The sequence below is a fragment of the Oncorhynchus mykiss genome, chromosome 20 (assembly GCF_013265735.2).
Source record: "Oncorhynchus mykiss isolate Arlee chromosome 20, USDA_OmykA_1.1, whole genome shotgun sequence".
Taxonomy (NCBI): Eukaryota; Metazoa; Chordata; class Actinopteri; order Salmoniformes; family Salmonidae; genus Oncorhynchus; species Oncorhynchus mykiss.
In genome coordinates this window covers 36971515-36985900 of record NC_048584.1, presented here as the reverse complement: position 1 = coordinate 36985900, position 14386 = coordinate 36971515, and the positions used below count along the sequence as shown (strand labels likewise).

The window sequence follows — 14386 nt, the reverse complement described above, 5'->3', positions numbered from 1 at the left end:
TAGGTCCTGTTACTTTATCTAGTCCAGGTCCTGTTACTTTATCTAGTCCAGGTCCTGTTACTTTATCTAGTTAGTCCAGGTCCTGTTACTTTATCTAGTCCAGGTCCTGTTACTTTATCTAGTCTAGGTCCTGTTACTTTATCTAGTCCAGGTCCTGTTACTTTATCTAGTTAGTCCAGGTCCTGTTACTTTATCTAGTCCAGGTCCTGTTACATTATCTAGTTAGTCCAGGTCCTGTTACTTTATCTAGTCTAGGTCCTGTTACTTTATCTAGTTAGTCCAGGTCCTGTTACTTTATCTAGTCCAGGTCCTGTTACTTTATCTAGTCTAGGTCCTGTTACTTTATCTAGTCCAGGTCCTGTTACTTTATCTAGTTAGTCCAGGTCCTGTTACTTTATCTAGTCCAGGTCCTGTTTCTTTATCTAGTCTAGGTCCTGTTTCTTTATCTAGTCTAGGTCCTGTTACTTTATCTAGTTAGTCCAGGTCCTGTTACTTTATCTAGTCCAGGTCCTGTTACTTTATCTAGTCCAGGTCCTGTTACTTTATCTAGTTAGTCCAGGTCCTGTTGCTTTATGTAGTCTAGGTCCTGTTACTTTATCTAGTCCAGGTCCTGTTACTTAATCTAGTCTAGGTCCTGTTACTTTATCTAGTCCAGGTCCTGCTACTTTATCTAGTCCAGGTCCTGTTACTTTATCTAGTCCAGGTCCTGTTACTTTATCTAGTCCAGGTCCTGTTACTTTATCTAGTCCAGGTCCTGTTACTTAATCTAGTCTAGGTCCTGTTACTTTATCTAGTCTAGGTCCTGTTACTTTATCTAGTTAGTCTAGGTCCTGTTACTTTATCTAGTCTAGGTCCTGTTACTTTATCTAGTCCAGGTCCTGTTACTTTATCTAGTCCAGGTCCTGTTACTTTATCTAGTTTAGGTCCTGTTACTTTATCTAGTCTAGGTCCTGTTACTTTATCTAGTTAGTCCAGGTCCTGTTACTTCATCTAGTTAGTCCAGGTCCTGTTACTTTATCTAGTCCAGGTCCTGTTACTTTCTCTAGTTAGTCCAGGTCCTGTTACTTTATCTAGTTAGTCCAGGTCCTGTTACTTTATCTAGTCCAGGTCCTGTTACTTTATCTAGTTAGTCCAGGTCCTGTTACTTCATCTAGTCCAGGTCCTGTTACTTCATCTAGTCCAGGTCCTGTTACTTCATCTAGTCCAGGTCCTGTTACTTTATCTAGTCCAGGTCCTGTTACTTTATCTAGTTAGTCCAGGTCCTGTTACTTTATCTAGTCTAGGTCCTGTTACTTTATCTAGTTAGTCCAGGTCCTGTTACTTTATCTAGTCCAGGTCCTGTTACTTTATCTAGTCTAGGTCCTGTTACTTTATCTAGTCCAGGTCCTGTTACTTTATCTAGTTAGTCCAGGTCCTGTTACTTTATCTAGTTAGTCCAGGTCCTGTTACTTTATCTAGTCTAGGTCCTGTTTCTTTATCTAGTCCAGGTTCTGTTACTTTATCTAGTCTAGGTCCTGTTACTTTATCTAGTCTAGGTCCTGTTACTTTATCTAGTCTAGGTCATTGTATGACATGTTTTATGATATCTATGTATACAACTGTTTTACACTGGGGACAATAAAGATCTATTGAGTTAAAATTGACAATAAAGATATATTGACATTTAAATGGATGTGTTCACAGTGTAATATGTCTAATCTATGTCTAACTCAAACAAATATGATCTGTCTCTACATCTGAAAGCTATGATGTCACACCCTGACCTTAGTTATCTTTGTTGTCTTTATTATTTTGGTTAGGTCAGTGTGTGACGAGGGTTGTATGTGTAGGTTTTGTATGTCTAGGGGTTTTTGTATGTCTAGGGTTTTTTGTATATCTAGAGTTTTTTATATATCTAGGTATTTATATGTCTATGGTTGCCTAGATTGGTTCCCAATCAGAGGCAGCTGTTTATCGTTGTCTCTGATTGGGGACCATATTTATGTAGCCATAGTCCTAGGGTATTTTGTGGGTTGTTGTTCATGTGTAGTTGCATGTCAGCACTAGTTTATAGCGTCAAGTTAGTTTGTCTAAGTGTTCTTTGTTTTAATAAAAGAAGACTGTATTCTGATCAAGCTGCGCCTTGGTCTCCTGGTTACGAGGACCGTGACAGAGGAGTGCTCTTAAAACATACAGTTTATCTGGGTGCAAAGTTGATTCGAATCATAATACTTTGCATCACACAACGTACATGTTTCATAAAGGCTCTGCGTCCCAAATACCACCGTAGCGGTATTCTGTATTTAGTGCACCATTTTTTTACCAGAACCTTATGTGTCTAAATAGGGAATATGGTGCCGTTTGGGATGCACCCTAAGTGTTGTAGGGAGTCAAAGTGTAATTTTTTAGATTTACTGGCCAAAAGTGAAAGCAGTACTGTAAGACGATGCTTCACGCAATCAAGGCACTTTGAACATGGTTAGTGGGCTCCTTGGGACGTCCCTACCCTGAGGATAATTTTTCTCCGCTCTGTTGAACATCTTGAACAGTGGCCATCTTGAATTGATTCTGTTTGGCTGTTTCCTGACAAAACCTCCAACCGATCATCAATCTTCATCAGGCTGTGTGTGCAACATGTTTTTGTCAAATTAACAAGTGGCTTGGTTTACTTCTCAAAGTAAGTCAATGTCTCTCTTGATATCTGGATTAAAATACAATAATAACACACATAAAGACACAAAAAGAAAGTTAAGATATTCTTCTATGAACTGGGAACTTTGGTCTCCTTCTCGCGTCACACTGGTCCATCATACAAGCCCACAACCCCTCTAGGATGCGTCCCAAGTGGGATCCCGTTCCCTATGTAGTGGACTATACAGCTAATAGGGTGCCATTTGGGACACAGCCCCAACCGACCCCTTCCCCCTACCCCTCGCTCTTGGGCTTGATAAGGTGTCCATTGAAGGTGATGTAGGTATCAAAGTCATCGCTGAAGATGGCGTTCTCCCTCTCTCCTTTGAACAGCCGGACCCACACCTGGTCCTCTCTCTCCAGCTCTAGCATCAGGCTCTGGCTCTGCATGATGCTCCGGTCACTGGACTGGGCGTACAGGATCACCACCTCTCTCTCGTTATGCATCACGTGCACGTACGTCTCCTTCTGGTTCCACGTGTGCACGTTCAGGCTGAAGTAGTAGATTCCCGGCACGTAGCAGTAGAACTTGCCGGTGAACATGTTGAAGTGTCCGTAGAGGTTGACGAGCTCAGTGTCGAACACTAAGGTCTGGTAGTAGTCGTTGGAGTGGATGGCCTTCTTGCGGCCCACGGAGAAGGCAGCGTACTGGACCTTGCAGGGGTCACCCGGGGTCCCTATGCTCCCCTTGGTGCCCTTGATGCCATTGGGCCCACGAGGGCCGGACTGGCCGGACTTGCCAGATTTACCGTAGGGTCCTCGCTGGCCGCTGTCCCCCTTCTCACCTAGAGAAGGACAAAGTAGAAATGATAGAAATGACCTCAGGTCAGTTGCTGGTCACAATGGTTTCCCCCGCGTATCTGTACTCAAGTAACTGACGATTAGGATTTTGCCACATACAACGTGGCAGATACAAATACCCACAGCTGTTATCCCCTCTCCTAACCCACTGGTTTCAAAACTAGTTTTGGCCCAAAGCCTGTTACATTCTTTTGGAGTGGGCGTTGTTTTAAAACTGCATATTTCCCAGCATGCTTTTCGAATTAATGTGAGAGATTACTCACCCATGATTGTGTTTGTCAGTGACAGAGATATGATTGTTGCAACCTCTCATTGCTAAAGTCTTCACCAAATAACTACCTCAGTGGTTGAATGAGAATTATACTCTTTATGACCAGTTGTGGCATATAGTGATCCTGTGGTCTGAAATTCATCACTTATCGGCCACATCAGACTTGTAAATCACAGCTGGTTTGAAAAGTGATCAGTATTTCCTAGAGATGGGGAAATCAAACTTCCTAAAGCAATGAGCATTTTCAGCCAATTTTGTCAAAAATAGGTCAAGTATTCAAGACGTTGATCAAACGCTAACTGCAGACCCATTTGCTATGTAGTAGTATTTGTGGCATCACCTACCTTTGAGGATGGTTATGTTGATCTGTGGCACCGCCTGGTTCTGTGGGTAGAGTTGTGGGTACTGGGGGTTGGCAGACTGAGTACGGACCTCTTCTCCAGGGTCACAGCACCGCTGACACTCTTTACCCCTCACCTCGCTAGCAGAGAAAACAACGTCAACGGACACAACCCCAAATGGCACCCCAACTCCCTATTTAGTGCATCACTCTTGACCAGGGCCAAAAGTAGGGACCCTGGTCAAGAGAAGTGTACTATATAGGGACCCTGGTCAAGAGAAGTGCTCTATATAGGGACCCTGGTTAAGAGAAGTGCACTACATATACATAGGGAATAGGGTGTCACTTGGAGAGGTATTATTAGGTAGTATGTTGTATAGCAGTAATACCTTGCATCTCTGTGGTAGTCCCTGGTGTCTGGCCTGGCATCTCTGTGGTAGTCCCTGGTGTCTGTCCTGGAGTCTGTACTCTCTCTGTCCCTGTCTCTGTTCTGGCCTTGTTCCTGGTCGTATGGGGTCCGGTAGGGTTCACCTGACTCCACCAAAATAAGCAGCACCACCCACGCACACAGGGAAGAGGGTGGAGGCACACCACCCACTTTCATCTTCAGGAAATAGGAAACAGGAAGTGACATCGGTCATGATCAGGAAGTGACTGAGCTCATAGGGTGAGGAATGGTCATCACTAGTTACCACAACAGCAAAGTATTATGGCTAAATCCCACCTATTTCTAAAACTACTCTTCCTCAAAATCGGATTTTAAAACTACCCTAACCACACTGCTAACCTTATGCCTAACCCTAACTTTTAGTTTTCATGAATTTGTACAATATAGCCAATTTTGACTTTGTGGCTGTAGTAACTAGTGACAAGAGAGGATGCGAGGAATCAATGAAAATACAATTGAGATTCACCCGTAGATGTTGTTGATAATGGTTGTTTTTGGGACTCTAGATTTACTATGAATGGTTCTCTTTCTCTAGGAGAGTGGTTACTACATAACGGGCCAAGTTGGGGAAGGACCCAGTGTCTCTGGAGACAGAATGGTTTGCCCAGCTGCTGTAATGTATTTGTGGGATAAACCAAATGTCTAGGATGGTGATGACACCTCGTTATGACAACATCAGAGAGTGCGTCTCAAATGTCACCCTACTACCTACAGTATATGTTTCACCAGGGCTCCGGACAAAAGTAGTGCACTATGTAGGGAATAGGGTGTCATTTGAGATGGAGACAGACTCTGAGTAAAACTGTTAATCAGTGTAAAAAACAACACTCAAAACATTTTTTTGAACTAATTCATTTCACACATTAGACTAACTCATTTCACACATTAGACTAACTCATTTCACACATTAGATGAACTCATTTCACACATTAGATGAACTCATTTCACACATTAGACTAATTCATTTCACACATTAGACTAACTCATTTCACACATTAGACGAACTCATTTCACACATTAGACTAACTCATTTCACACATTAGATGAACTCATTTCACACATTAGACGAACTCATTTCACACATTAGATGAACTCATTTCACACATTAGACTAACTCATTTCACACATTAGACTAACTCATTTCACACATTAGACTAACTCATTTCACACATTAGACGAACTCATTTCACACATTAGATGAACTCATTTCACACATTAGACTAACTCATTTCACACATTAGACTAACTCATTTCACACATTAGACTAACACCCAAATGGCAGCCGTTTTACCGCCGCCTAACCAATTGTGCTATTATGTGTTTTTTTATCACGTTATTTGTAACTTATTTTGTACTTAATGTTTCTGCCACCGTATCTTACGGCAAAAAAAGAGCTTCTGGAAATCAGGACAGCGATCACTCACCACGGATTAGACAAAGAGCTTCTGATATCAGGACAGCGATCACTCACCTCGGATTAGACAAAGAGCTTCTGGATATCAGGACAGCGATCACTCACCTCAGATTAGACAAAGAGCTTCTAGATATCAGGACAGCGATCACTCACCTCGGATTAGACAAAGAGCTTCTGGATATCAGGACAGCGATCACTCACCACGGATTAGACAAAGAGCTTCTAGATATCAGGACAGCGATCACTCACCACGGGATTAGACAAGGGTTTTTCATTCAACAAGCAGGACGCACGGGATATACTGCTAACAGCCGACAAGGCCGATATCCCCGTTATTCACAAGAGGGAAGAGATGCAGGTACAGAGGACACAGAGTTGGGTGCCTCGTAAGGATCCGCAGAAGGCGAGTGGGAACGCTGCCGTTACCATCAATTTTACTCGCCAATTTACAATCATTGGACAATAAAATAGACAAGGTATGATCACAAATATCCTATCAACGGGACATCAAAAACTGTAACATCTTATGTTTCACAGAATCGTGGCTGAATGATGACATGGATATCCAGCTAGCAGGATATACGATATACGAAGTAGAGTATCTTATGATAAACTGTAGGCCACACTATTTGCCAAGAGAGATTTCAGCTATACTTTTCGTGGCTGTTTATTTACCACCACAGACGGATGCTGGCACTAAGACTGCACTCAGTCAGCTGTATAAGGAAATAAGCAAACAGGAAACCACTCACCCAGAGGCGGCGCTCCTAGTGGCCGGAGACTTTAATGCAGGGAAACTTTAATCAGTTTTACCTAATCTCTGTCAACATGTTAAATGCGCAACCAGACAGAAAACAATTCTAGATCACCTGTACTCCACACACAGAGACGCGTACAAAGCTCTCCCTAACCCTCCATTTGGTAAATCTGACCACAATTCTGTCCTCCTGATTCCTGCTTACAAGCAAAAATTAAAGCAGGAAGCACCAGTGACTCGGTCTATAAAAAAGTGGTCAGATGAAGCAGATACTAACCTACAGAACTGTTTTGCTATAAAAGACTAGAACATGCTCCGGGATTCTTCAGATTGCATTGAGGAGTACAAAACATCAGTCACTGACTTTATCAATAAGTGCATCGAGGACGTCGTCCCCACAGTGACTGTACGTACATACCCCAAGATGTAGCCATGGATTTCAGGCAACATTCGCACTAAACTAAAGGGTAGAGCTGCCGCTTTCAAGGTGCGGAACTCTAACCCGGAAGCTCATAAGAAATCCTGCTATGCCCTCCGAAGAACCATCAACCAGACAAAGCACCAATACAGGGCTAAGATTGAATTGTACAACACCGGCTCCGACGCTTGTCTTATGTGGCAGGGCTTGCAAACAATTACAGACTACATAGGGAAGCACAGCCGCGAGCTGCACAGTGACACAAGCCTACCAGACAAGCTAAATCTCTTCTATGCTCGCTTCGAGGCGATCACGCTCTCCGTAGGCAATGTGAGTAAGACCTTTAAACAGGTCAACATTCACAAGGCCTGCGTTGACAGACGGATTACCAGGACATGTGCTCCGGGCATGTGCTGACCAACTGGCAGGTGTCTTCCCTGACATTTTCAACATGTCCCTGAATGAGTCTGTAATACCAACATGTTTCAAGCAGACCACCATAGTCCCTGTGCCCAAGAACACAAAGGCAACCTGCCTAAATTACTACAGACCCGTAGCACTCACATCCATAGCCATGAAGTGCTTTGAAAGGCTGGTAATGGCTCACATCAACACCATTATCCCAGAAACCCTAGACCCACTCCAATTTCCATACCGCCCAAACAGATCCACAGATGACGCAATCTCTATTGCACTCCACACTGCCCATTTCCACCTGGACAAAAGGAACATCTATGTGAGAATGCTATTAATTGACTACAGCTCAGCGTTCAACACCATAGTACCCTCAAAGCTCATCACTAAGCTAAGGATCCCTCTGCAACTGGATCCTAGACTTCCTGACGGGCCGCCCCCAGGTGGTGAGGGTAGGTCTGCCACACTTATCCTCAACACTGGAGCCTCTCAGGGGTGCGTGCTCAGTCCCCTCCTGTGCTCCCTGTTCACCCACGACTGCGTGGCCAGGCACGACTCCAACACTATCATTAAGTTTGCAGCTGACACAAAAGTGGTAGGCCATATTACCAAAAACTACAAGACAGCCTATAAGGAGGAGGTCAGAGACCTGGCCGGGTGGTGCCAGAATAACAGCCTATCCCTCAATGTAAGCAAGACTAAGGAGATGATTGTAGAATACAGGATAAGGAGGACCAAGCACGCCCCCATCCTCATTGACGGGGCTGTAGTGGAGCAGGTTGAGAGCTTCAAGTTCCTTGGTGTCCACATCACCAACAAACTATAATGGTCCAAACACACCTAGACAGTCGTGAAGAGGGCACGACAAAGCCTATTCCCCCTCAGGAAACTAAAAAGATTTGGCATGGGTCCTCAGATCCTCAAAAGGTTCTACAGCTGCAACATCGAGAGCATCCTGACTGGTTGCATCACTGCCTGGTACGGCAACTGCTCGGTCTCCGACCGCAAGGCACTACAGAGGGTAGTGCGTACGTCCCAGTACATCACTGGGGCCAAGCTTCCCGCCATCCAGGACCTCTACACCAGGCGGTGTCAGAGGAAGACCCTAAAAATTGTCAAGGACCCCAGCCACCCCAGTCATACACTGTTCTCTCTACTACCGCATGGAAAGCGGTACCGGAGTGCCAAGTCTAGGCCAAAAAGGCTTCTCAACAGTTTTTACCCCCAAGCCATAAGACTCCTGAACAGGTAATCAAATGGCTACCCGGACTATTTGCATTGTGTGCCCCCCAACCCCTATTTTACGCTGCTGCTACTCTCTGTTTATCATACATGCATAGTCACTTTAACCATACCTCATGTAGTGCTACCTCAATCAGCCCGACTAACCGGTGCCTGTATATAGCCTCTCGACTGTATATAGCCTCTCGACTGTATATAGCCTCTCTACTGTATATAGTCTCGCTACTGTATATAGTCTCGCTACTGCGTATAGCCTCTATACTGTATATAGCCTCTCTACTGTATATAGCCTCTCTACTGTATATAGCCTCGCTACTGTATATAGCCTCTACTGTATATAACCTCGCTACTGTATATAGGCTCGCTACTGTATATAGCCTCGCTACTGTATATAGCCTCGCTACTGTATATAGCCTCTCTACCGTTATAGCCTCTCTACTGTATATAGCCTCTACTGTATATAACCTCGCTACTGTATATAAGCTCGCTACTGTATATAGCCTCGCTACTGTATATAGCCTCTCTACTGTATAGTATAGCCTCTCTACTGTATATAGTCTCTCTACTGTATATAGCCTCTCTACTGTACATATCCTCTCTACTGTATATAGCCTCACTACTGTATATAGCCTCACTACTGTATATAGCCTCACTACTGTATATAGCCTCTCTACCGTTATAGCCTCTCTACTGCATATAGCCTCTCTACTGTTATAACCTCTCTAATGTATATAGTCTCACTACTGTATATAGCCTCGCTACTGTATATAGCCTCTCTACTGTATATAGTCTCGCTACTGTATATAGTCTCGCTACTGCGTATAGCCTCTATACTGTATATAGCCTCTCTACTGTATATAGCCTCTCTACTGTATATAGCCTCGCTACTGTATATAGCCTCTACTGTATATAACCTCGCTACTGTATATAGGCTCGCTACTGTATATAGCCTCGCTACTGTATATAGCCTCGCTACTGTATATAGCCTCTCTACCGTTATAGCCTCTCTACTGTATATAGCCTCTACTGTATATAACCTCGCTACTGTATATAGGCTCGCTACTGTATATAGCCTCGCTACTGTATATAGCCTCTCTACTGTATAGTATAGCCTCTCTACTGTATATAGTCTCTCTACTGTATATAGCCTCTCTACTGTACATATCCTCTCTACTGTATATAGCCTCACTACTGTATATAGCCTCACTACTGTATATAGCCTCACTACTGTATATAGCCTCTCTACCGTTATAGCCTCTCTACTGCATATAGCCTCTCTACTGTTATAACCTCTCTAATGTATATAGTCTCACTACTGTATATAGCCTCGCTACTGTATATAGCCTCTCTACCGTTATAGCCTCTCTACTGTATATAGCCTCTACTGTATATAACCTCGCTACTGTATATAGGCTCGCTACTGTATATAGCCTCGCTACTGTATATAGCCTCTCTACTGTATAGTATAGCCTCTCTACTGTATATAGTCTCTCTACTGTATATAGCCTCTCTACTGTACATATCCTCTCTACTGTATATAGCCTCACTACTGTATATAGCCTCACTACTGTATATAGCCTCACTACTGTATATAGCCTCTCTACCGTTATAGCCTCTCTACTGCATATAGCCTCTCTACTGTTATAACCTCTCTAATGTATATAGTCTCACTACTGTATATAGCCTCTCTACTGTATATAGCCTCTCTACTGTACATATCCTCTCTACTGTATATAGCATCTCTACTGTATATAGCCTCTCTACTGTATATAGCCTCGCTACTGTATATAGCCTCACTACTGTATATAGCCTCACTACTGTATATAGCCTCTCTACTGTATATAGCCTCGCTGCTGTATATCGCCTCGCTACTGTATATAGCCTCACTACTGTATATAGCCTCGCTACTGTATATAGCCTCTCTACTGTATATAGCCTCTCTACTGTACATATCCTCTCTACTGTATATAGCCTCACTACTGTATATAGCCTCACTACTGTATATAGCCTCTCTACTGTATATAGCCTCTCTACTGTATATAGCCTCTCTACTGTATATAGCCTCTCTACTGTATACAGCCTCTCTACTGTATATAGCCTCTCTACTGTATATAGCCTCTCTACTGTATATAGCCTCTCTACTGTATATAGCCTCTCTACTGTATATAGCCTCTATACTGTATATATCCTCTCTACTGTATATAGCCTCTCTACTGTATATAGCCTCTCTACTGTATATAGCCTCTATACTGTATATAGCCTCTCTACTGTATATAGCCTCTCTACTGTATATAGCCTCGCTGCTATTCATTTGTCACTGTATTTTTACTGTTGTTTTTTCATTTCTTTTTACTTATCTATTGTCAACCTAATACCATTTTTTTTACTTAAAAAATGCACTGTTGGTTAGGGCCTGTAAGCAAGCATTTCACCTGTTGTTTTCGGCGCATGTGACAAATAAACGTTGATTTGAGTTGATTTGACTATCTCAAGAGAAATTATGCTGGAGAATTTGATGGTCTTTGCACGTCTTTAAGGTATTGATAACATTACTCCCTTGAACCGCCCTGACGATCAGATGTGTTTTGAAGATCAAAGGTCAACTTATTAAGAGTCACTGCTCTCTCTCCCTGAAGAAGTGTGAGAGGAATGTTATGTTTTGGGCGGCAGGGTAGCCTAGTGGTTAGAACTAGTAACCGGAAGGTTGCAAGTTCAAACCCCCGAGCTGACAAGGAACAAATCTCGTCAAGTCGTTCTGCCCCTGCAGTTGACCCACTGTTCCTAAGCCATCATTGAAAATAAGAATTTGTTCTTAACTGACTTGCCTAGTTAAATAAAGGTAAAATAAAAAAAGTTACTCTTCAGGACTATGGTATGAGAGAGAGTCAGCTGACTGATGGTGTATGAGATGTTGTTTTCACATAAGGACCAGGAGGAATGTGCAGCACTGGCCCAAAGACCAGAACCATTTGATGCCTGTCAGCTGATGTTCTGAAATTACATGGCAAATGGCTCCTAGCACTTCGTTTTTTTGGTCTCTCTCAGTGTTTGTGTCTTTCTGTCTGCTTCTATTATGAATCTCCTCTGGGAATAATCAAAGTACTTATTAATCTATTGAAAGAAAGGGTAGATCATTACCTTTCAGTGCACTGCTAGGGCTTGATTGTGTTTCTTCTCCAATTAGGAGATCGTATCACCCTAAAGTCTATAATCACCATTAACTCTCCTCTCTCCGTATCAAGGTAATTACTAGCATCACAGCAGTTATTAACCTGTTTTGTTTCCTGTGATGCAGTGTGATCGACGTTTAAAGCGAGTAGCTACTTTGGAGTAGAGCTGCGCTGTTGAAGTCCAATCATCAGGCTGAGACCCGATAAAACAGTGTTCCTGTCAGGTAGACTCCCTCTCCAGCCTCTAGGTCATCAGGCTGAGACCAGATAAAACAGTGTTCCTGTCAGGTAGACTCCCTCTCCAGCCTCTAGGTCATCAGGCTGAGACCTGATAAAACAGTGTTCCTGTCAGGTAGACTCCCTCTCCAGCCTCTAGGTCATCAGGCTGAGACCAGATAAAACAGTGTTCCTGTCAGGTAGACTCCCTCTCCAGCCTCTAGGTCATCAGGCTGAGACCTGATAAAACAGTGTTCCTGTCAGGTAGACTCCCTCTCCAGCCTCTAGGTCATCAGGCTGAGACCAGATAAAACAGTGTTCCTGTCAGGTAGACTCCCTCTCCAGCCTCTAGGTCATCAGGCTGAGACCAGATAAAACAGTGTTCCTGTCAGGTAGACTCCCTCTCCAGCCTCTAGGTCATCAGGCTGAGACCTGATAAAACAGTGTTCCTGTCAGGTAGACTCCCTCTCCAGCCTCTAGGTCATCAGGCTGAGACCAGATAAAACAGTGTTCCTGTCAGTTAGACTCCCTCTCCAGCCTCTAGGTCATCAGGCTGAGACCTGATAAAACAGTGTTCCTGTCAGGTAGACTCCCTCTCCAGCCTCTAGGTCATCAGGCTGAGACCTGATTAAACAGTGTTCCTGTCAGGTAGACTCCCTCTCCAGCCTCTAGGTCATCAGGCTGAGACCTGATAAAACAGTGTTCCTGTCAGGTAGACTCCCTCTCCAGCCTCTAGGTCATCAGGCTGAGACCTGATAAAACAGTGTTCCTGTCAGGTAGACTCCCTCTCCAGCCTCTAGGTCATCAGGCTGAGACCTGATAAAACAGTGTTCCTGTCAGGTAGACTCCCTCTCCAGCCTCTAGGTCATCAGGCTGAGACCTGATAAAACAGTGTTCCTGTCAGGTAGACTCCCTCTCCAGCCTCTAGGTCATCAGGCTGAGACCTGATAAAACAGTGTTCCTGTCAGGTAGACTCCCTCTCCAGCCTCTAGGTCATCAGGCTGAGACCTGATTAAACAGTGTTCCTGTCAGGTAGACTCCCTCTCCAGCCTCTAGGTCATCAGGCTGAGACCTGATTAAACAGCACCCAGACTTGACCATTGAGCAAAAGCCTGTGCTGTCTAGCATATCTGTGAACCAATGTGGTGGTAAATCAAACAAACACTACCGTACGTCCCACATGGCACCCTATTCCCTACATAGTGCACTAGTTTAGATCAGAGCCCTATTCCCTACATAGTGCACTAGTTTAGATCAGAGCCCTATGCCCCATATAGTGCACTAGTTTAGATCAGAGCCCTATTCCCCATATAGTGCACTAGTTTAGATCAGAGCCCTATTCCCTACATAGTGCACTAGTTTAGATCAGAGCCCTATTCCCTACATAGTGCACTAGTTTAGATCAGAGTCCTATGCCCCATATAGTGCACTAGTTTAGATCAGAGCCCTATGCCCCATATAGTGCACTAGTTTAGATCAGAGCCCTATGCCCCATATAGTGCACTAGTTTAGATCAGAGCCATATGCCCCATATAGTGCACTAGTTTAGATCAGAGCCCTATTCCTTACATAGTGCAGTACAGACTAGAAAGGGAATAATTTGCCATTTGGAACGCAGAACAGACAGAGTGTAACGATCTTCATCTGAGGAACAGGAAAGATCGGACCAAACCGCAGCGTGCTAAGTGTCCGTGTTAATTTAGTATAACTGAACACGAAACACAAAATAACCAAGTGAAACAACGAAAATGGAAACAGTCCTGAAAGGTGACAACAACACAAAACAGGAAACAACTACCCACAAACACCAGGTGGGAAAAGGCTACCTAAGTATGGTTCTCAATCAGAGACAACGATAGACAGCTGCCTCTGATTAGGGACCATACCAGGCCAAACGCATAGAAAAGAAAACGTAGAAAAACAACATAGAATGCCCACTCCAACTCACGCCCCGACCAAACCAAAATAGAGACATAAAAAAGGAACTAAGGTCAGGGCGTGACACAGAGAAGGTTTATACGCAGTCTAATATGGCATGAAACTAACAATAAAGGATCTGAAGTATGAATAAACAGGAATGTCATGGTTAACAAGGATGGACGAGAGAGAGAGAGAGAGAGAGAGAGAGAGAGAGAGAGAGAGAGAGAGAGAGAGAAGACACTCGTCAATGAAACAGGAGAGAGTATATCATGTGTGTGTGTGTGTGTGTGTGTGTGTGTGTGTGT

At 43.7% G+C, this 14386-nt stretch overlaps 1 protein-coding gene across 1 annotated transcript in view; it reads right to left on the bottom strand.

The window, feature by feature from the left end:
* Positions 1–340: 340 nt before the first annotated feature.
* Positions 341–14386, bottom strand: part of LOC110499442 (complement C1q tumor necrosis factor-related protein 1) — a 20384-nt gene continuing 6338 nt past the window's right edge. Inside the window, exons 2-4 of the mRNA XM_021576583.2 lie at positions 4472–4686; positions 4087–4223; positions 341–3455 (exon numbers count right to left, since the gene is read on the bottom strand). Of these exons, the coding sequence (XP_021432258.2) occupies positions 2905–3455; positions 4087–4223; positions 4472–4686 (903 nt within the window). The 3' untranslated portion in view covers positions 341–2904. The remainder of the gene's footprint in view (positions 3456–4086; positions 4224–4471; positions 4687–14386) is intronic.